Genomic DNA, 22,309 nt, shown 5'->3' on the forward strand with positions numbered 1-22,309 from the left:
TTATGTAAGTTACTAAATTTAAAATGTGGAGTTGGTAACAAAATGTACTGTATTCCAACTGACATTTAAGGATTGGTACCTAAACAAGAACTTTGCTGCAAATATGATACCTCCAGGGCTTGTGCAGGTATTCATTTTGTTTGCTCATTTGCCATGTTCCCAGATGTTTTGCACATTTTCAAAATGTGTTCTCATCTTACAGGCTTTCTTATCTTGCAGATGATTAATACATTTGCACAAAATAAATGAGAGAAGAATTTATTTTCCATTTTTATTCAGGATTTTAGTTAGGAATTTTGCGTTTTTCTGTTTGTTGATGCATCATTATACAATTGAACAAAATCTCTTCAGCTTCTTGCCTTGCAAGGGAAATGTCAGTCCTGGAGTCTGGTAATGGAAATTTACTTTTTTCTTTTTTTCTAAATGCTTTATTTCTGTTTCTCACAGAACTTCTGGAATTTGGACATGCTATTTATTAACAGCATAAAAAAAAAGTCTTCTTGCTCTTCTTGCGGGTTTAGAAAAAAAATTGTAAATCAGTGCTGTTAACTATGTTTTGAATGCACCTGACAAGATAGAAAGGAAAGGTAGTTCTTCAAGAAAATAAGAATGAATCTTCTTACCTATTATTACTATTTTCTGTTCTGCCATGATTTCATGTACTTCTATCTGTGTAACATAGTACTGTGTCTAACCCCAAGGAAAGAAATTGAATTTAAGTACTAATGGCTTAATGGGGGGGTTAGGTACAGTTTTTAGATTTAGTTTGTCTTACTCACATTTTTCTACAGACTGTGCACTGAGCTATTTTGAGCATTTAATGTGCTAATTCTTCCTCTCATGATTAAAGTCATAAAGCTGCTCTGACCCAGAGAGAGGCTTTATGAATGTATAATTTCAATTTTCCTGTGTTCATGAAGCCAAACAATATTGTGCTCTTCTAAGATGGAGATATGTTCATAACAAGGGTTTATTGTTTGCATCTGATTGCAACATAGCCCACAGTACTGCTGTGGTTTAAAAATGCTTCATAGTGGCCAAAGTCTCTAATGAGATGTGAGGAGTGAGGCTTCACACTTACTTAAGGCACTGTGAGCTATTTCTTTACTGAAGAATGCATAAAAGATGATTATATTTTCAAGAGATTATTATTTTACAGAGTTCTGTTTTCTGATAATTTCATTGATTGCCCATAGAAAAAGGCAGCAATTCTTCTGGCTAGTTAATTCTAGCTGTGGGGTTCAGTTACAGTCATTCTCCTGTGTGTTTGGTCCTCTCTTAATCTAAATTATTGCCTTTCCAATTCTTCCCTCTAAAGATGTTTGAGTTTAGAGGAGAGCATATTGTTTGGAGAGGAAGTTTCCTTGCTTTTTATTGCTTTCAGAAAACATTAGAGATACAACTTGCTTTTCCCCAACACACACATGTATTCTCAATGTGCTAATTCATTTCTGGGGATTTTTCTGGTATTTTAAATTGAGAAAGTACTGGTGCTTGCTCAGAGCAACTCCAGATACTTCCAAGTCACAAGGCTGCCTAAATAATCCATCTCTCCACTCTGTCTGTATTCCCATCATTGTAACATTTGTTGTAACCCGCTGTCAGCACTGTGAGTCTTGAAGGTGATTTTTTTAACCCAAGTGACCTTAGGCACACACCCAGTTATTTTTGTGATTTGATGTGTTGCAGGTTTGATTTTACTGGGATCAGTCTATGAGAAAGGAGAAGTTTTGGCTGTTGTGTTTGTGTTAATCTAAATTACTTTAGATTGAGCAAAGGCTTGATTCCTTGCTTGCCATGCTTAATTGCTTTTGTAATTATATTGATTTTTCCATGCTAGGTCAGTATTGGTAGCCAGAAGCTGTTTTTTGAACTGACTATGTCATCTTGAGTCTCCATAAATGTGAAGATAATTGTAAAAAGCTTAAGAACTGTCACTGTGAGAGTTTGAATCTTTTCTGTACAAAAAATACATTTTAAACAATAAAAAAACCCTGAACAACAACAGACAAAACCAAACCTCAATCCAAAACCAGTCTGAATAGCTACCAGTTTTAAATAACTAGGCTGAGGAATGGTTTTAATGTGCATCCCATTCTTTTCAGTTAGGGGCAGAAGGATAATATGAAACAGCAATAGTGACAGCCAGTGCCTTCATCATGTGAGCTCTTACAACTGAAGAGCACAAAGAGGAAGAACATGTCACATCAAATGAAGAAAAATCTCCTTCAGTGTTTAAAAAATTCTCTGTTTGCCTTATCCATCCATATTGCCTTTAATGTAAAGTCCTGTGTAAATTCACTGATCCAAAGCCAAACATAGCCCAAGCCATATAGTTCATATTTTTTACATATTGAACAAATTGAGAATTTTCCAGGCTGGAATGTTCCAGATAGATTCCAGGAACATTCTTCTTGGAAAATACTCAATTATTGTGAAAGTGCAAGTGTTCTTTACAGTTTGGGATTCACTGATGCAAAGAGTTAATGACTGATCCTGTGAGAGAAAAAATTCAAACTGGCTTCCATCCCTTAATACCACACATCAGGGAGAGTATGAGGAGGCTTTGAGGTCAGGCCACATACCAGCCTGGTCACACAAGAACACTCAAGGATTATGAGCTTCTGACATTCTTTGAATCTTTTCTGTCTGTCTTTCTATCCTTTAAGGTCCCATCATTCAGGGCTTAATTTTCCAAAAGACTGCCATGAAATCAATCCTTCATGTGCTAAATGCAATGATTTTTCTTGCAAATTATTGTTGCAAACTGCAGATGTGATTCTGCTTATTAATAAACTAAAAATAAGTGGATTTGTGAAAGTTCAGAAAAGCAAATATATTCAAATTGTCAAATCAAAGCATAGGCTATTTTATCCTAGAGAAGCGGATTAGAATTCTGAATTCACAATTCATAGAAGAGAAATTCTTTCTGCATTAAAGCCAAGACCCTCTTCTGTCTTTGCATTAAGGCTGAGTATGGCCCCACAGCAATTCCAGTGGTTCTTGCTGCCTCTAGAAGGGTTAAGAATAGTGAGCAATTCTGCATTCCTTTTCCAATCTTGTTTTTCTCTTCCCATCTGTTCAGGGGTATTTCTTCCTTCTCCTCTGCTCATCCTTATTTTTTGTTCTCTGGAAAGGGAGTTCACAATGTTTGCAGGATCTTCACATTACTGAAGGTGACACTAGTAGACTCCATCTGACTGCAGAGAGATGCTGCTTCTTTTAAACTGGTGCAACAACCTTGTCAGCATCTTCACTTGGCTCTCTCAGCCTTGCCAACTTGACTTTTAAAAATTCAGTTGATATAATGCTGTGTTCTTCTTTGAGGCTTTCACTCTCCATTCTGGAGTTGAGATATGGATAATGTTGTTCACAGATTTCACAAAATGTTCTTTTCTGATTGAAAGGATGTTCTTAAGAATGAGAATTTAACTTTGAGTTTGAAGTAAACTAGTCAAACTAGTCTGGAGAAAGGTTCCATCATGGGATTTAAATTGTGCTAATAGAATAATGACATAGATCAGTCTGTCTTGTTTTAGAAATATACATCTTGGGTTTTTTCTACCCCTTTTGTGCCCACCCTGACCTAGTAGTGTTGTTTTTATTAACTTTGTGTGTTCAAAATGCTCTGTATCTCTGGCAACTGATTTGAATCTTTTATTATTGTGTCATGCTGGTCACTGAATGAAACTTCATTCAGTTTGAGCTTATTAATATTCATGCTTAATTCACAATAAATGCAGTCCCCATGCCTTTCTATCAACTGACAGCTGAAACAATATCAGCCACACCTACAGCACAGGACACAAGGACAAGAGATTTAAGGAACCTGTGTAGGAGGTTCTGCTGTTGGTTCAGATAAAATGTTTCTGTGTGTGCTGAAACATCAACCTAAAGAAAAACTACAAAATAAGACCAGAGAAGAAATGTAAATGTATTTTAAGCAAGAAAAGGGAAGAAGACCATTTTTGTGCACAGTTCTTGAAAGAAGACTTGGAACTACAAGCAAAGAGATGGTTTATTTCTGGTCTGGATTTACCTTCTTTCTAGGGGAACAAAACCTTAATGTGGACATAAAATGCATTGTGCCTGATAAATTCCTCACTCCATCACTGATTTATCTCCCTAATGAAAATGGCCTAGAAACCTCCTCTTGGCTCAACCTGAGTCAAAAATTGTGACATTAATAGCAGAGTGAATCCAGTTTCTGAGGAGATAAGTTGAAAGTTTCTATTAACCTTGAACTTGCTTGGAACATGAAGAAAGAAAAAAACAGTTCACTTGAAATTATTTTCTATTTCTAATATCCTGGAGGAGAAGGCTTTTATTGTCTCACCTTAAATAATGTGTACACTGCTACTACCCAAACATGATATTCTTGGGAAGGAAATTGAGATTTATTCATTACTGCAGGAGCACAGCTCATAGGCTGAGCAGATAAGTGTGACAGGGGTTTAAGCTGTCAATTTGGCTGCTGACATGTTACTACACTTCTTGGAAAAAACTAAATTCTTTAGCATTGGGAGCTAGAATCTGGCTCTGTACTTTGGGACCTATCACCCCAAATTGTCAAGAAAGTGGCTACAGGGTGGGAAGGTGAATAAAAATCTGCCTGTCCTGGCAGGAATCCAGAGAGATTTGGGTGGTTTCTGCCAGAAACTCAAGACTTCTAAGACAAACTGACAATAAATTAATTAGATTAAATTCATTGAAAGAAAGCCAGAAGAGTTCTGAGAGGATGTGGAATTCTCTGCAGAACCTGAGTCCTCCTGTATCAGTGCATCAGAAGAAGAAGCAGTTACCAGTGAAGAAAATGGAAATGGATTGTTACAAGCTCATAAATACATGAACCATGGAGAAGGAGATTTTGATCTCTGCCCTGTCTGATGGTTTTGTGTTGGTTCTTTTTAGAATAGAAAGGGTTTCTAAAATAAGAGAATTTAAAAACCATGTAAAACAAGAAATTCCAATTAATTGCTGAGATGCTAAAACCTTGGCCACAATTAACAAATAAATAAATAATAAATACATTTGAAATAAAGCAAGATGCCTCAGTAGTTGTGAGGACATATGAATTTATAATAACTTTGGATTTCTTTGTGATAAAATATGAATAATGAGTACCTGTGAAGTGCCCTAAAGGGTCAATTTATGGGAATCTATTTTAAAGATAAAGCCCAGGTCAGAGAAGGAAAGAATCTACAAAGAATGGATAGATTATCCTGTCTGTAAAAGTACACATTGTAGCTACCTGCTGTAGTAGTTTTCCAGAAAAAGAAAGAAAAGATAAAGTGAAACAATTTTCACAAAGGGATTCTAGCTGCTGAAGTCTTTTTGGCTTTGAAAGAGAAATGGATTCTTGTTTATTTGCTAAGCACTTTTGATGAGCAAAAGCAGTAGTAAAAACATAGATGCAAAACAGAAAGAAATATATCTAGTAAACACAGGGATGCAGGAAAACTGCAGGGGAGAAAAGAAGCTTATTTTGGTGCTGAATTTACCCCAAAGCATTGCTTTAGCATTAAATGTAAAGCATGTGATGATCTAAGAAACTTTTATCATTGGAAAGCAATCGTCCTGATCAAATATAGACCCTTTACAGTAGTGATGAAAGGGAAATACTTTATTGAACAGCTAACTCACCATTTACCTGCTGCAAAGATGGAGTAAGTCCTCTGAGCCATCAAGGAATTAATCACACCTTCCTCAGTTTGAAGCCTAACCTTTTCATCATTGTTCTGATGAAAAGATAAAAGCAGATCCTGTAGGCTATTGAAAGGATGTTTACAGGAGGATTCATTGCTAGAGAATAGATGGAGCCAGGGATGTGGCACGAAGAGAAGACAGACCCAGGGGCAGTAGAGAGACTGCTGTCACAGCAGACTGAGGCCTCTGGTGGAAAACACACACTGTGTCCCCACTGCATTTGAAAAAACACTGGGAATGATGTTCCATAACACATAATGCTTGTTCCACCCAGGTATTACTTGGTGCATGGTGATGTGTGAGTGGAAACCAGTAAATCTGCCAGAGACCCCTGATAAGCTGGAGATTCCTTACTGGCTGCTGTGCCCAATGAGATAGAGCCTGTTTAAAATAGAGGCCAGTGTGCACGTACCACATCCACTTGAACTGTCTGAAAAAAAAAAAGGGGGGTAAGGCTTCCATCTGTGCAGCTCTACAGATAATCAGCCACACTTTGTAAAACTCCTCTTAGTACAGAGCAGTTACTTGGAAGTTGAACAGAATTGCAAAAGCAGTGGATAGATGGGCAAAGGGAGGCATTTCAAAGCTGAGCTAAATGCTGGTTTAGCATTTCTGCAACTCCTCAGGGCTGTTAACAACCCTGGAGCTCCTGTCCAAGCCTGTTTCAGGTTGCCTTTTGTGTGGGGCAGGGATTCCAGTATTTACACTGTGAGAGAAATAAAAAACAGATAAATGAAGTGGGCAGTAGCTATTTGCAGCAAATGTAGAAGTTTGAAGCATTTCTTCAGGTTTTGTACTGGAGGACAGAAGTCTTATAAGTAGTGCACCCCCACTGTGGTTCCTGATAGCTGTGAGTCATAAAGATGTACTGCAAGGTTTTAGCAATTACCTTTAGTAAAGCTCATGTCTAATTGAGAAAGCTTTGATGGAGCAGATGCTGCCTGAAAAAGACAGAAAGGAACTGATTTATTAAGAATGGAAAATGTCTTTAGACAGAAATAGATGCTGCTTTGTTTAATGTGAGTGGGGGCTTAGGTTCCTGCAGCATACTCTGAGTCCTCTTAAAGAGAGGACCTGGATACCAGAGGAGAGTAATGAAATGGTAGATCCATCCATGCTAGAATGCAGTACCACCATTTCTTATATAATAAAGGCTTTTAATTTACAGCAGAAAGTTTGAAATATGAAAGATTAAGTAGAGAAGATAGGAATTACTTCCCAACAGCAGATGATGATGGATGCATGTTGCAAAACCTAAGCAAAATCGAAGATGTGGAAAAAAAGAACATCATTCTTGTGAGGCATTTATTTCAGTGTATATTTCTACTTGATATGGACTGGTAGTCAATTTTGTTGGGTTCCAGTGAAGAGTTATTGAAGGCCAGCAAAAAAACCTTGACATCAAAACCCAAGATTTTAAAAGCTTCTCTCTTAGTTGAAGAGGGGAAAATGTGAAGAACTCTGATTTTAAAGCTGATAGAGGTGAGAAGAGATGAAAGTGTTCCTTATGGCTGTTCCCAAATCCTAAAATATCAGAATACAGAACATTTGCCTCAGAAATTATATCTTTAAATTGGGCATGGCCTATCTCATTATATGTTAAAGAAACGGGAAACTGAGAAATAGTAGGAACTCATTTATTGACATTCTTTAAAGGGTTATGAAATAAACATGAAAAGATAACACTAAAGTCTTAGGCTGGTGATGAAAATTACTTGAAATAAATGTAGCATGCAAATGCTACTATTTTTAAATAATTTATATTTTTAAAATTACTTCTATCTGCTGGCATGGACCTTGTTGCCATTCTAGATTCCACCACAGTGACAGACCAGAACTGTTACACGGTGGGTGAAATCTACTGTGTATCTGCTAATACTCTTCCTTTAAACTAGTGAGAAACTGCTCTAAGTTTCTTACCCACTGGGCAGCTGGAGCTCTAGGGACTGTTAAAGCACAGACACCATGCAGGGCTGACAATGAGTTTGTGCACAGGTGGGTCTGAATGAAAATCCAGTGATCTGGAAGGAGCTGTGTGTGCAGGGGTGTAGGGGGGAGAGAGAGGAACACCACAGCAGCCCACACGTAAAGGAAATGCTGGAGAATCATTTAAAACAGAACACCTGTGGGGTGAAAAAAGTGCAAAGAGTGCTATGGGACAAGTGCCACACAGGAAATGCTGGGAACCATGAACTCCATGGGAAATTATTTCCTTCATTTGCTTCGTATTGAATTTAGGACAACAGAACTGTATGCATACTATTTGTAAATAAACATGATCGTGCCAAAGGGGTAACTGACTTATAACTGTCTCTCCCATCTATATGACCCTTTTTTTTTTTTAGCTTACTGGTTGGGTCCAAAGGATATCCATAATTTGGATTATTTGGGAAATCTAGTTCAATTGTGTGAAATCAGCAAGTCCCCATAAGGGGGAGTTTTATGAATAGAGTTTTGCTTTTTTCCCCCCTCCCTTTTCCTCTCTCCACCTGATAGTAGAGTGACTTAATACCGAGTATCTGGGCTACCATTAAGGGACTTGGAGAAAACAGATTAACAGGTAAGAAATGAGCTATGTTAATGGAATGTGCATTATAAAAAGGCAAAGTGGTCCTTTTAGACAAAGTCTAAGAAAGGAGGTTATACTGTTTTCATGTGCTATACCTACATATAATTTATATGAAAATGAAAATGTATTACTTGTTTTAACATCTTTTTTTTACAATAATTACGGGCTTGCTGTGGTATGGAAGTGACCTAATAGTTACAATTGTGACCTCTAAGTTATTGTTAATTTTACTGTCAGTATGTGCTTCACATCTCCTACTTAATGGTATGCTAATTGTACAGCAGGATGTCACATTCTCCAACATACAGATTCCCTATTTCAATTACAGCTAAGTAAATCTCCATTACTAATGAGTAAGCATTTCTTTTCCATGTACATTTGCATTATAATGGACATTTTCTTTGTGCACTAAAATTATTCTTTCCTTGACAACAACTTTGTATTTTATTTTACAGTAAAGGCTACGACATGATGATTCATTCCTTTCTGTTGGGTTTATCTGTATTTAAATTGTCAAATGCTCTGGATAGCCTGACATTTTCTATCCCATGTTATTTTTCTGTACCTCCAGAATAAATGTATGTATTTGCTTTAAGACAGCCTACTTAAGACAAATGACAAAGAAAAGTAAGCTTACGTGTCGGTCATAAGATGTATTTTTGAAATTGTTGCAGTGCTTCACTCACGTTGCCGAGTGAACCTCAGCTATTTATGTCAGTGCAAAGTGACCTTTATGATATAATGTTTGACAGATTTGAATATAAAGAACAAGTGACCACGTGTGACCCATATGATTGCAAGATCCTGCTCTGCTTAACAGAGCATAGCTCTGGCTATTACACAGTCCCCCAAACCCATTTGCTGTCCTGCTGCTGCATAGATCCATGAATGCAGCGGGCAGCTGGGCAGGACCAAGGGGGAAGGTCTCTGTTGGATCTGATTCCGCAGCTTTGCTGCCAAATCCGCTCCCTCTCGGGGCCGGGCTGAACTTGGGCAGAGGATTCCCTTTGTCTGCAGCACAGTGACCCCGGAGCCCTTCCCTCCCTGCGCCAGGAAACTCAGTCCCTGTGGAGGAGAGCCTTCCTCAGCCTGCATGGCCCTGGGAAAATGTCTCACCTTTTATACACAAACAAGGACTGTGAGTTTTATTGATGAAGTGATAGCCTAACCTTCGATAATGTGCTGCAAAGGTGTTGCTTTGCTTTTGGTGGGGTAATTCCCTATGCAGTAAATTATGTTAGAGGGATCTATTTTTAGATGCCCAGAGAACGTTTATGTATCAAAGAGGGTGCATTAATTAACAATCATTAATATTCTTGATGATTTTTAAATTGGCCTGGTGGTGGGTGTGTATATGGATAAGAATGATGGGTGTTGGGTCCTTATAATCATATAAGTACGTGGGATATTTTAAAGAAATAAAATGTGGTGAAAGTGTCAGGTAGCATTCCAGGAATGCAGGAGGAAATGTATGCAACCAGAAGTTAGAACTAACAGATTGATTTCCTGGTCACTGTGCATGAATTCTTTCTAGCCTTGTGTATATCCTGATAACCAGATGGCTTACAGTATAGATACAAAGTTTGTTTTGTTTTTATTTTGAAAGGCCTACGGTATGCAGCCTTTTTCCCAGACAGCAGCAAAAAACAAGGTGAACAATTTTTGCACTATGTGGTTTTGAATTCTGTCATATTTTCTATTACGTTTCTGTCTTCCATTAGGCTAGCTTAGTTTGCTCTCTTAGCCACCACCATCATCCATGTCACTCCCGGTCCCGAGCTGGGTGCGCGCCCCGCGTGTCGGGCGGGCTCCGGCGCCGCTCGGATGTCGCCGCTGTCACCGCGGCCGCCCTTGCTGGGAGCTTGCGGGAGCGCCCGGCGCCACCTGGCGGTGCAAACGGGAACTGCAGCCCGCGGCTGCCCCGGCGGCCCGGCCTGCCCGACCCCGAGCAGCCGGAGCCGGCACGGCTAAAATAATCCCATTTCCTGCATGAAAATAAATGAGTAAACACATAGATGAAGTGCTGGGAGCGCATTCCCCTCCCGTTCACACTTAGGTAAACCGAGAGGAGCAATAAACAGCATTTCATTGCTGTTGGAGGAAAACTATTGCCTCTGACCTCGCTATTGAAGTCAATAGGGCAGTTGTCCACAAGGGTTATGTACCTTTTTAAATCTTTTTTTTTAACTAGCTTTTCAAATATATTACACAAATTAGTGTTTTATGTATACTTACGCACTAAATATACTGCATTAAACTAAAACCTTTTTTTCTGTGAAAATCCTTGTATTTAGAAATAATGTATTCACAGTGTGAATACTGAAGGAAGCCTCTTCTGCTGTTTTATTTAACGTCATCATTTCTGGCTGGAGTGGATGGTTTTTCTTGCCAGCAAATATATTTCCGTATGTTTATGAAATTCCACATCTCTTTGCCAGCATATTTCTTAACAATGGAATATCTGGGAGATACGAATACGTAACTAACACAAACAAAAATTAAGAATCCTGGAATCTTGATTCTGTGGTGAAACTGCAGGACCTCTTGTGGTTTCTCAGTTTAATTTTTATCTAAATATACATTCAACCAAAACTGATTATTTTTCTTGCTTAATTGGCCCTTTACTGTCACCTGATTTTTTTCTTTTTTCTTTTTCTACATAAGTTAATATAAATGAAGTACAAAACACTACTTTATCCTGATTTCTCTCAGTCTACAGGCAAATCAAGTACACCAACAATGCAGTATCTTTAGTTGTTTACAAAATATCCTAAAGAAGGGGCTCCCAAAGTACACAGCCACTGGATTTTGGAAGGGGAAAGATTTGGTGAAACAAGAATGTGTTCTTTTAGCCAAATTTGATGGTGTTATGCCATTTTGAGATAATTTCCCAGTAAAATGAAATGAGGAGAAAGGACAAAAGGTCAAGTTACACTGTTAATCTGCACAACAAAGGAGGGCAAAGTTCTCAGTTCAAAAAATCACTGGTTAAGATTTCATTGGGTGGTTTTTCCCCCTCTTAACTTGCTACCCCTGCAATCCAACATTCAAGGTACATCAAGTTTAGTGCAGGCAGTCTGGGTTGGGGCTGTCCCACAATCTCTTGTGTTCCTGGGGGCTCTGGTCAGAGAGTTCTGTGCCCAGCACAAGGGACTGGAGGCACCGCCTGAGCGTGGCCCTTCTCACACTGGAGGAGACCTTGCACACAAGGACTGCACTGCGCAGGCACAGCATAATGAAAATCAGGCAAATGCCAGTTCTGGCAGTGAGTGGGAATTGCTAACTCCACCTCTACAACATGACATTAAAAATGGCTTGATCAGATTTTTATCAAGATAATGTATTGAAGAATAGGAGTAGTTTTTTTCAGAGATCTGAACCCATTGAAAAGTGACATTTGACATGAAAAGGCATTGGAATTTTATCTGAGATATGACAGCTATTTTGTCTTCTAAGTGTGGAGAAAACTGTGGCATTTCAGATAACAAACATAAACATTTAACAGTGGCCACTGGCAATTCTGCTTGGTTTTAGAACTACAGATCCTAGAGCAAAATTCTGCCTCCAAATTATATGCATGCTGCTCTCATTTATTTCAGCAAAGCTTGTGCACATGTTTCAAAGGTCAGAGTTTGGCCGTTGGGGGTGAATTTTCAAGGAAGAGTATATTAAAGACACCTGTGCATCAGCAGAACCATATCCTTTGTCTACTGCAGAACATGTCAGGAATGAGCCCGGTGCTATTGAGCAGGGCAAGTGAAACATTTTATATGTTTTGAATTGCATTGGGATTGCTTAGCAGAAACATTTCTTGCAGTAATTGGTTCATGATTTCATTTATTTCTTGTAACTCAACACTATGATGCTGAAAAGTTGTCAGTTTTAAGAGAGTAAAGACTGGAAGGGACCACCCTTCAGAAAATTACAGTTGAAAATATAATGTAACAATTAAACTGAGGGCAATAGTCCAAGAAAATAGGTATGGTCTGTTGAGGTGCACAAACTTTTGTTTGCAATCTAATACAGAGAGATCAACAAATGTTTTACACAAAGGTAGAAAACAAACCCACTTTTCATTGTGGACAGAGCTCATATTTGAAATTGTAACTAATCAGACAATTGCAAAAATTAAAACTTGGCATTCATATTCTATTGGAGTTAGTGTGTATTAAATTGATGAAGATCTTAAAGCACATAGGTTTTCCCCTGTTTTTTAAACATTATACACTTCTAAAAAATATTTATAATGTCTAATTGCTGCTGGATTTCAAGACATATCAATTTTGTTCTTAGTTCCTGCAGATTTTGACAGAATGTCATACCAAAATATTTTGTATTTTTTGTAGGACTGGGAAACAGAAAATCATGACTGGTATTGTTTTGAATGCCATTTGCCTGGAGAGGTGTTGATATGTGACCTGTGTTTTCGTGTGTATCATTCCAAGTGTTTGTCTGATGAGTTCAGGCTTAGAGACAGCAGTAGTCACTGGCAGTGCCCAGTTTGCAGGGTGAGTACCTATGAGATTTCATGTGCTGATTAGAGGATTGATATTCATTAATAGATTGATGAAGGTGTCCAGATGGTCTGGCCAGGTTATTGGGTAAAGAACTGAATGTTGAAATGATGGTGCATACCTAGAGCATCTGTACAGAGGTACCAAAATGTGGTGCATGTAGCAGATGGCCATTTTTGAAGACTCCAGCAAGTTTTACTTGCACAGTACCCTGTGCCAGAATGTGCACCTGAGTGCAGTAAAGTGTGGGAACCTTCAACAAGAGTAAACACATTGCTGTATAAGATGCTACTGTTTTTACTTAATGTTGTTTTAATGAATAATTTTTGTATTTTGATGACTTGCATTCTTAATATTTTATTGGAATGGTATTTTATGTTACAAAGCCACAATCATGTTACTGATGAGGTTAGAATCAAAAACATGGAGTTAAATCCTGCTTTTCATTTACTGATGGGAATTCTATTGGTGCAAAAAGGGCAGTCTGAATTTCACTCAGAGCATCCATATCTATGTTGTTTTTTCTTTAAAAATGTTATTCTTATGAGTATGGCAGTGAGACAGCAAAAAGCATTTTTTATATACTTTCCAAGAATGGTCAGATATGTTGTGTGCATGTCATTAGAAGATGAAACATTCTGGTCAGGATGATACCTGTTGCTGTTGTCATCTCTGTGTCACCTCCCCAAATGGAGCTCTTCACTAGGCTTCCTAGAGAGCTAGGCTCCCTTCCTGTGGAAGGAATAATGCACATGAATGTTTCAGATAAAATTGTTGCTACAGAAAGGCATAAAACTGTCACTTCCACTCTGCCTGGGACTGCTGGAGAGAGAGGCACTTCCTTTGCTAAAAGCTTGGATTAGCTGTGGAGCAGCAGAGTGACCTTAGGATGATCTGTGCTGCAAGGAATGTAAGGTTTCAGGCACTTTGTGGGATGGGGAAGCAGTTGTTGAAAACACATGGAGTGTTTTGTTTCAAAACAGCACTTTTTGAATGCTGTTACCTTAGAGCGAGTTACACAAAACCTCTTTTTATTGCCTCAGATTGCTCTCAGGAGAGCAGGTTGCTCTCAGGGAGCTCTCAGGGTTTAGGGAAATAGTAAGAAAATCAGGGCTACCTCAAGGAAGCTGAAAGTAATGAAAAGGAAGTAGTGGCAGGGAAAAACCTGTTCAGAATAAACACATTTACTGTATCTCTCCATATTGAATTGCTAGCATTTAATTTAGCTACTCAGTATTCCTTCTGTTAAAAACAAAAGTTATGACCATATATAGATTATTTACTTTCACATTTTTAAATAAATCTCTTTAATAATTGTTGGATCTTATTAGAAGTATTGATTATTCCTATAAATAGTTAAAATTAGGTAAACTGCATCCAGTCTTTACTGTAGTTTGCCAGGAGTTTTAGATGATGCCTGGTGAAGGTAGAGACTGTGGATGGCTTATGCCACCTTGTGTATGAGGTGGTTTCATAACATCTATCTTGTACCATGTCCTCAGAGTGGAAATGCTGAATCATTGCTGGAAATATGCTCTGATACATCAGCTTTGAAAACAGTTTGACTTTCACCATGAAGCCTTGAAGTCCTTTATGGAAATGATATTAAATAAATGTTTACCTTAAAAAGAAAATCCTGTGAAAGTTGAGCCATGTGCTTTCTGCCTATCTTTCTGCATATTGGTTCCTTTTTTGTTATCTAAATATTAAGGAGAGGTTTTGGGGACTCTTAAATGCTTCCTGCCCCAGAGGCCTTTGGCTTGCTTAGTGCCTCAGGTGATGATCAACCTATTTTTGTGGATATTGCCACTGTGAATGCCATGGCATCCTTTCTCCCCCTGTGCCAGCAGCTCTTATTTTTCTTGTCATTAATTCAAACAGCTTCAAGCCCTAACTCTGCAAACCTGGACTAAGGAGGCTGGCACAGTCCCTGTAAGTGTGGGAGGCAGCATCCTTGTGTCAGAAGTCATCCTTCAGTATTCTGCTACTTTCTCCCCACCCTCCTAGGAAATGACTGCTCTAATTTCATTTTAAAAGCAAGAAAGTGGCCTATATTCAAAAAACTAATAATGTGGAGAGAGCCCTGGCTGATGTCCAGAGGGCATAACAGAGTTTAACCATCTTGCATAAGGGCACTGTGTTATCAGCAGTAAATAAGTATCTTAAAGAAAAGTGCTAGCTGGGACAAAGAGATACATATATTTTCATATTTAATTCCATAACTGGACATGGCACTTCTCACTTGGAGATTTCAAAGCTCTTTACAAAGGTGAAGTAAAAGTATGTTTAAACATAATATGTTGGGAGAAATAATTTGAGAACACTTCATTCTTATGTAAGATTGCTTCTGTAATGCTGCCAAGGTCAGCAAGACTTTGGATTTTTCCTTTCACAATTGCTGGTTGTATTAGTTTGATCAACCAGTGCAGTTTTTATCTTGCACACTTGGCTACTCAGAAATATTTTATAAAGGCAATTGCTAAAGATTTGTTCATAACTTAAAATATTTTCTTCCCATATCATTTATAACAATCCCTTTCAAACCTTGTTCTGAACTCTGTTTGCCTGCTCATGGCTTTTCTCCATTGCATCCATAAACAACAATGTTCAGTTCCTCATTTATTTCTTTTTTTAAATTGATGGTACCACTCTGAGTATTTTTGTAACCTATATAACTCTCAGCAGGAGTCAAAAGTCAAACAAAGTTCAATTCAAACCACATTGCACTGATTGAAATTTTTCCCTGACTGTTGACTAATCATTGTCTTAAGTGAAATAAATTGGCATTATCAGCAAAATTCCTGGTAGACAAGTCACAAGAGTAAAACTTAATATAGAATGAGCTTAGAGATTACATTTTTCACTACTGGAATAGTCCATTCCAGACAGGGTTAGTCACCTCTGTCTCTGAAAGATATAGGAAACTTGTACATTTATTGCTTTTCTTCAGTCATAAAAAACAAGGGAATTAATTTTCTTCAGATGTTAATTTAGTACCTAAAGACTACAAAAAGTACTGCAAAAATACTAATTTTTTGGAGGGGGAATAGATATATACAAAATTATGAATAGGAGAATTTTGATCATGTTGGTGTAACTGACTATTATTATTTCTTGTCTAAAAATCCAAATTAAAAAAAAAATAGATAAGAAGGCAAAATTTAAAATTTTGATATATCATTTGTCACAGAGAAATAATTTTGATTCATGAAACAGAAGGAAAGAATTAGTCATGTGGTTTAACTTGACTACTAAATTGTTTTAGTCATCTGATGAGAGATTGGTCTTCTAAGCATGTTTTTTGCAAGGACTTACAGCCAATTTACCTATTATAGTGGGTGCTCCAATATTCCTGGGGTTTATACATAGGAGACCAAAGTAATCTATATTAAATAGAAAAAAAAATCTATATTAATAAATAAATGAATAAATCTATGATAATATATTAAATACTGTGCTGGGAAGTATTCTATAGATAGGCTTTTTCTGAGTGCTGGTACTGTACTGAGCATTTCCTAGGGTACATAAAAATAAACCATTATGCAGTTCACAATCAACTTCAGACAAAATTTGACAAGTGAGAATGACAAGCAGTGGAAAGTTAGAAGCACAGGAAGATGGAGGTTACTTAAGTGAAGTTTTTCAGGTGCTTAGATCAGGGGGGTTTAGGTACCAGCTGTCAGTCAAGGTGGTCAATGTCAGATGCAAGGAGGGAGGAAAGAATTTTTATTGGCTTATTTCATGGTGTTATGGTAGGAGTTTGAGTCCTGGATGGGGAAACATATTCCTGAAACAGTATTTGGTGTGGTCACACAAATAATAATCATGGGTTGGTGGGCAAAGGACAGTCCTAGTGTAGGACCAGTTTTAGCAGCACAGAGCCCACACCTGTGAGGTGTTGGTCCTCACCAGTCCCTGCCATGCACCCTGGAGTAAATCAGGGAGCTGACAGAACTGGGCACTGCATAGCACATGCTGAATAAAGGATAAAGGAATTTGTCCACAGCTGTGAGAAAACTGGGTAAGCCCCACTTAGAGCCTTCTGCCACCTTCTTTGTGCAGATAAAAGCATATTTAATTCATATGATGCTTCATATTCAGAAGGTGCTTAATGCACCATACATGTAGAAATCAATTTGTGGATTCAGCTGTAACATTTCCAAAAGCCCCTGATGCCTTAAAAAGTCTAATTTTACTGCATCTGATCATGAAAGAGGCAAATATCAGGGCATCTTTTGCTCCTGCAGAAGCTTTTCTGTGTGATGCTTAGGGCACACAGTGCATTGGTTGCTCTGAGACCCATTCCATGTGCCTGCATACCTTTCTTAATGGTACAGGAAACCTGAGGACCTGAGGGTTGAAAGTTTGAGAGGGCAGCAGAGCAGTAAAGCTTTCCATATGTAGCACCAAATTCCTCTGGCAATTTAAACCCTAAAAAAGTCCAAGGACCAGTGTGTAAAGCCAGAAGTTTCTGAAGAGCAGTGGTGAGTGTATGTTAGACTCATGCTCATAGTTCCCCTCTGCAAATAGACACCTGGAAACCTGAATTGTTTCTGAAAATGGAACTGATGCCTTAGAAACATATATCTGTCATTGAGCAGTCTTCACATAATCCATCACTGAACTGAAATGCAGCTCTTTGATGTGTGTATACACAGGACAGGTGAGAGAGGAAGGGAAAAATATTCATTAATGGGAGATTACAGGGAAATTGAAACCTCTTTAAACAGTGCAAATGTAATTTAAATGCCTATAGCTAGGCAGAATGCTGGCACTGACACCTTGCATTTCTTAAAGTTTTCCCATTTTTTTTTCTCTTCAAATGAAAGATTGCAGCAACTGCAGCACAGTGGCCACTGCCACCCTGGGAGCTGAGAGCTAACTCAGAGTGCAGAGGTTTGTCACTTCCATCATGCCTGGTGCTGCTGCAGGATGGAGTGTTTCTGGGAAGTGCCCCTGGCTTCTCCAGCCTCATGTGGTTTGTATAGCCTTGCTGTGAAGCCCTGCACTCTGAGCATGTCAGAATTGCTAAATAAGTCACACCTGCACAGTAGCAATATATTGCTACCCTCTTAACAACTAGGCAGTATAATTAATCTGGAATATTGAATATAAAGAGCAATGTAACCTTGAGGTTCCAGCTTCTAAGAAACAGATGTGCTGCAGAGAATAAGGCTCTTAGGAGGTATTTCCTGCACCCACAAGAAAAGAGTTAGGCTGCAGGCTTGGCCTTTCACCTACCAAATCTCATTAATCTTCTACATGAGGATTGCTATGGGGAAGGTTATTACTTGACTCCTTCATCCCCTGTCTAAACACATAGGCCTGACCAAGTCTTTCAGTTTCCCTTGATTCAGAGCAGGTTTGCAGCTCTCTCTAAAGCAGGGTGTGCCTGAGGAATTGTCCATGCTGCAGGTGAACCCCAGCAGGCAGCCAAGCACCACAGGGCTGCACCCCCACGTCCCCTCAGCTCCCAGCTGAGAAAGGAAACAAAGCAAAGATGATGCCAGGCAGTCACTGCCCACCCTCATGGACAGATCAATGCCCAGACAATTCCTGAGTTAAAGACGGCTAAATTCCCCCTAGGCTCCCTCCTCTTCCTTTCTATGGCTGAGCATGAGGTTACATAGCATGGAACACTCTTTGGTTAGTGCAGTTCTTCTGCCCTGTTGGGTCTTCTCCCACCCTCTTGGGTACTCCCCAATCTGTTCACTGTGGGGCAGAGTGAGAAACTGCCAAGGCTTTTACCCTTTTACCCTGTGCAAGCACTCCTCAGCAGGAGCTGCAACATCCATGTGTTACCAACACTGTTTTGGTCACAAATCTAAACCACACCACCACACGAGCTGCTGTGAAGACAAATAATTTCACCCCAGCCAAACCTGGTACAGTCCCATATTAAGATAATTTATCCCACAAATAGGCCTTGTAAAAGTATAAGGATCCTGACATTTTAGGGGCTGGATTGAATCTCAGCAGGCTCCCTGAAACAAACTTGAACTTGAACAAGGTTTCCAGTAGAGTATTTTAGTAGATCTGACAGGGAAAAGAAAGTGGATCTTGCACTATCATTGTTTTTGTTTCCTGAAAGTAGGAAATTAGAAGACCTAATTTTCATTTATATTTGCTTCTATATCACTCTGCCTACAAAGGGGACCTGAAAGAGGGTATATTACCTTGTGTCAGAGCAATATGAATAGATTTTATACAAATCACAGTCCCCATCTAGTATTATCTACTTTCCTGCTTTTAGTGGCTCTAGGTTGACGACTCTGAGAATTCTACAAGTCTTCAAAATACAAAGGAGGGGTTTTTTTATTAAAAACTTACACATTTTCCATTATAACTTCCAAAGAATGTGTGAATGCTACCTCCTAAATGGCTAATTATTGTTGAAAAGTGAATGAAGTGCTTGAAATGTAACTGGCTTTCTACAAAGGGTGAGCAACCTTGCCATAAAAAGACATTTTGCTGGCTCATAGGCTCCAATTCCCTAAATTTATTACCTTTCAAAATTTAGTAGAGGAACATGGAGATCAAGTTTTTCTTAAAATAAATCAGTGTAAGGAATTGAAGGAAAAGTGGAAAAATTAAAAGTTTGCCAGAATTGGCAAGTAAATTATATCATTTTCATTGGTGCTTAAGATGATATTAATTACTGACATCAATAACCATACAAAGCCAGCTATCTATCTTTTCTTATGATCTCAAGGATAAGACTGTAAACCATCCATCTCAACAGTCTCTTTCAAACTGTCTTGCCCAGCAGGGCATGAAAAATGGTTCACATGAATTCTGAAATACTTTCAAAGGATGATAAATTCCAGAGCCATGTCAGAAAAAGAGGTGTAGGACTAGTCAGTGCATGTGAGTTTTATTGTCTCCCTATAAGTTTCAGTCTTTTAAAATGCTGTGTCATTAGCAAGCACACAGCACTCCAGTGCCTGAAATGACAAAATGACAGCAGTGTTTCATAATGCAGATAATTTAATGCACATTTGGGTTTTCATTTGCAGTGGCAATGTTGGTTTATGAGAAACTGAGTAGGTGATTTGAATTCCAGCAGAATGCACGTTTCTCCTGGTAGTCAGAGTGAAACATGAATATACAGAATGTGATTCAGATATATGGTGCAGGATAAATTCTCTGTCAGTCCACAATTTGGAAGGAAGGCCAGGCAACCATTAATATTATGAAAATAATACTTAAAGGAACTGTAGGTTTAGAAATACCTGGGGCTGGCCCTTCCCACAAGAGAGTTTTTCCCAGTCAGGAGGAAGCTGTAGTGTTGTTATGCACCATGCAGGGTCTGAGTAGGTTGGTGACTGAGCTGGTATTTCAGCACAGTTTAATGATTCTAATTGCTGTTAAGCAATCAAATGAGCAGCTTTGCTGGTAGTGCTGTGTACAGTTTTGTTTCAAGAAAGGTAGTAAGTACAATCCTGAGATGTATAGGTTACAAGTTTGCTGTAGCACAGGGGAACAGCCTGTGGTTTTCAGTGTCCTCAGTGTCTTGCAGGAGGAATATAAACAGTCAAATCCGATCAGCTTTTTTTGTGCTAATGTGTAATTTTATTCTTGCCAAGTAAATTTGTAAAATCAGGTGCTCTGTACTCAATGTCTGTGAGCCCTATGTCCAGAGTCATTGGAAGTAATTCAATGAAAAATAGCACACTTCTAGTGACAGATAATTTTTAAGCTTCCTTTATTTACATATTAGAACATGGATTCATTTTTTTCATCTGCACAATTATGTGGATCTTGCTAAAGACCATCAGATTTTGAGGATGCAGGTGTAACTGAGCCAGTTTGATCCACACAGTTTGCACACAGGTGGTGAAATGAGGCATGAGAAGGGGAGAGCTCAGCCTGGCAGTCAGTGCACAAGGTGTGAGGAGGAGTCAATGCCTTGCAGGAGATGTGAGCAGTTAGAAACACTCCAGGATAATAGACCTGGAACCCATGCTGGTGTTTCACTGTGCTTTTGTTTGGGAGAGCTACTGGAGGTAAAAGCAGGGAGGAGGTAGAACTTTGCAGGCAGCTGCTGTAGCTCGGCAGAGCTGTGCCCAGGGATTGGAAAGGCTGTCTGTAAGAGCACATTAGGTGTTTGCAGAGACACCTTCTCTCTAGCAGCACATTTTTGGTATGCAGGGTTCCCACTAGCCTGGTTGTACTTTGAAGGGTGGGGTAAGTCTCTATAATAATCTAAAATGAGAGGGGAAAACTCTGAATCCTGAACTGCTAAAAAGTAGTGATCTGTGTTCCGGAATCTGGATTAATTTTTGTTAAGGAAGAACCACAAAACTCCCAGACTGCTGTTTCTTGAGCAGTAAAAAGTGCTCTGAGTTTCTACTGGCTAGAGCCAATTTGTCTTCCTCCCAGATGGTGTCATTTTGCTTAGTCAGCACATAATTTGTAGATGGTACAGGATCTTATTTTTTAAATTATTTCTTATTTTACTAAAATTATTAATGCCTTGCTAATAAAAAGACCATTAAATAAATTTTCAGCTGCTCCCTAAAATTACTTTCTTCGTTGCTTTATTCTAATTAGACACTTTTTTATGAGAGGTTTTGACAAACTATTATGGATACAAGTGGAAATAAAACTTGCAATTTTTCTGTAGCTGAAGTTCTCAGCCCAGACATAATTCAAAGTAACAGATATGGCTGTAGTGGCGTGTTAGTGTTACTAATTTCTCAGAAAAGATTTTCCCTAAGAAATAGTGTTTTATGTGATTCAAAAGTTACCTTTTCAAATCAAGTGTTAATGCAGAGGAAATGTTTATTGGCTGGATTTTGAAGTCAAGTTTAAAATACTGATATGCTGCTGTTTTTCTTTGGCAGAGTATCAAGAAGAAAAACACAAGTAAGCAAGAGATGAGCACATACCTGCGGTTCATCGTGTCCCGGATGAAGGAGCGGGTGAGTCTGGGCTGGGGGCTTTGCTCAGTCCCTGCTGCACTGCCCAGGATCCTTGTGGGGGCTACCAGAGGGTGGTTTTTATTTCTCCTGTCACAAGCACTGTGTGTTTTCACACACACTTCCCAGGCCCTGAGGTTTGGATCAGTCTCACCAGGGTATGCCATGGGCCTGTGGCCCCCAGTTTGCCCTTGTGTAGTACCCACCTGAAATATTCCAAACTATTGCATTTTCTAATCCTCTTTTATGTGTTTTAAGCAGATTCTCAATGCAATAACAAATGCTGTCTCATGGTCCTTTCAGGCTATAGATCTAAACAAGAAAGGGAAGGACAACAAACACCCAATGTATCGAAGGCTGGTGCACTCAGCTGTTGATGTTCCTACTATACAGGAGGTAGAGTCACTTGCTTTCCAACTTCCATACTGGTTTTGGTGTCTTTTTATAGTGCAAGTTTGAAAAGTCCTAATCCTGTTTAATTCTCTTTGTGATCAGTATTTCAGTATTGTATCCAGCATTAGGTATGGAAGCTTAGCATGTCAAACTTTTCCTCATAAATAGGTAATTGAGTAAAAACCATTTTCAGTGGTGCCTAGTTT

At 38.8% G+C, this 22,309-nt stretch overlaps 1 protein-coding gene across 9 annotated transcripts in view; it reads left to right on the plus strand.

Moving 5' to 3' along the window:
- Nucleotides 1-22,309, plus strand: part of ZMYND11 (zinc finger MYND-type containing 11) — a 105,065-nt gene that overhangs the window by 65,014 nt on the left and 17,742 nt on the right. For 4 of the 9 annotated variants that reach the window (XM_064703916.1, XM_064703919.1, XM_064703918.1 and 1 more), the window contains exons 4-7: nucleotides 9,882-9,926; nucleotides 12,622-12,783; nucleotides 21,636-21,713; nucleotides 22,014-22,106. In XM_064703916.1, the coding sequence (XP_064559986.1) occupies nucleotides 9,882-9,926; nucleotides 12,622-12,783; nucleotides 21,636-21,713; nucleotides 22,014-22,106 (378 nt within the window). Of the gene's footprint in view, nucleotides 1-9,881; nucleotides 9,927-12,621; nucleotides 12,784-20,776; nucleotides 20,796-21,635; nucleotides 21,714-22,013; nucleotides 22,107-22,309 lie in introns of those variants that run through there. The other 5 variants (XM_064703920.1, XM_064703922.1, XM_064703921.1 and 2 more) reach the window with 3 other exon arrangements.

The sequence above is a fragment of the Zonotrichia leucophrys genome, chromosome 2, assembly GCF_028769735.1.
Source record: "Zonotrichia leucophrys gambelii isolate GWCS_2022_RI chromosome 2, RI_Zleu_2.0, whole genome shotgun sequence".
In the NCBI taxonomy this organism is placed as follows: Eukaryota; Metazoa; Chordata; class Aves; order Passeriformes; family Passerellidae; genus Zonotrichia; species Zonotrichia leucophrys.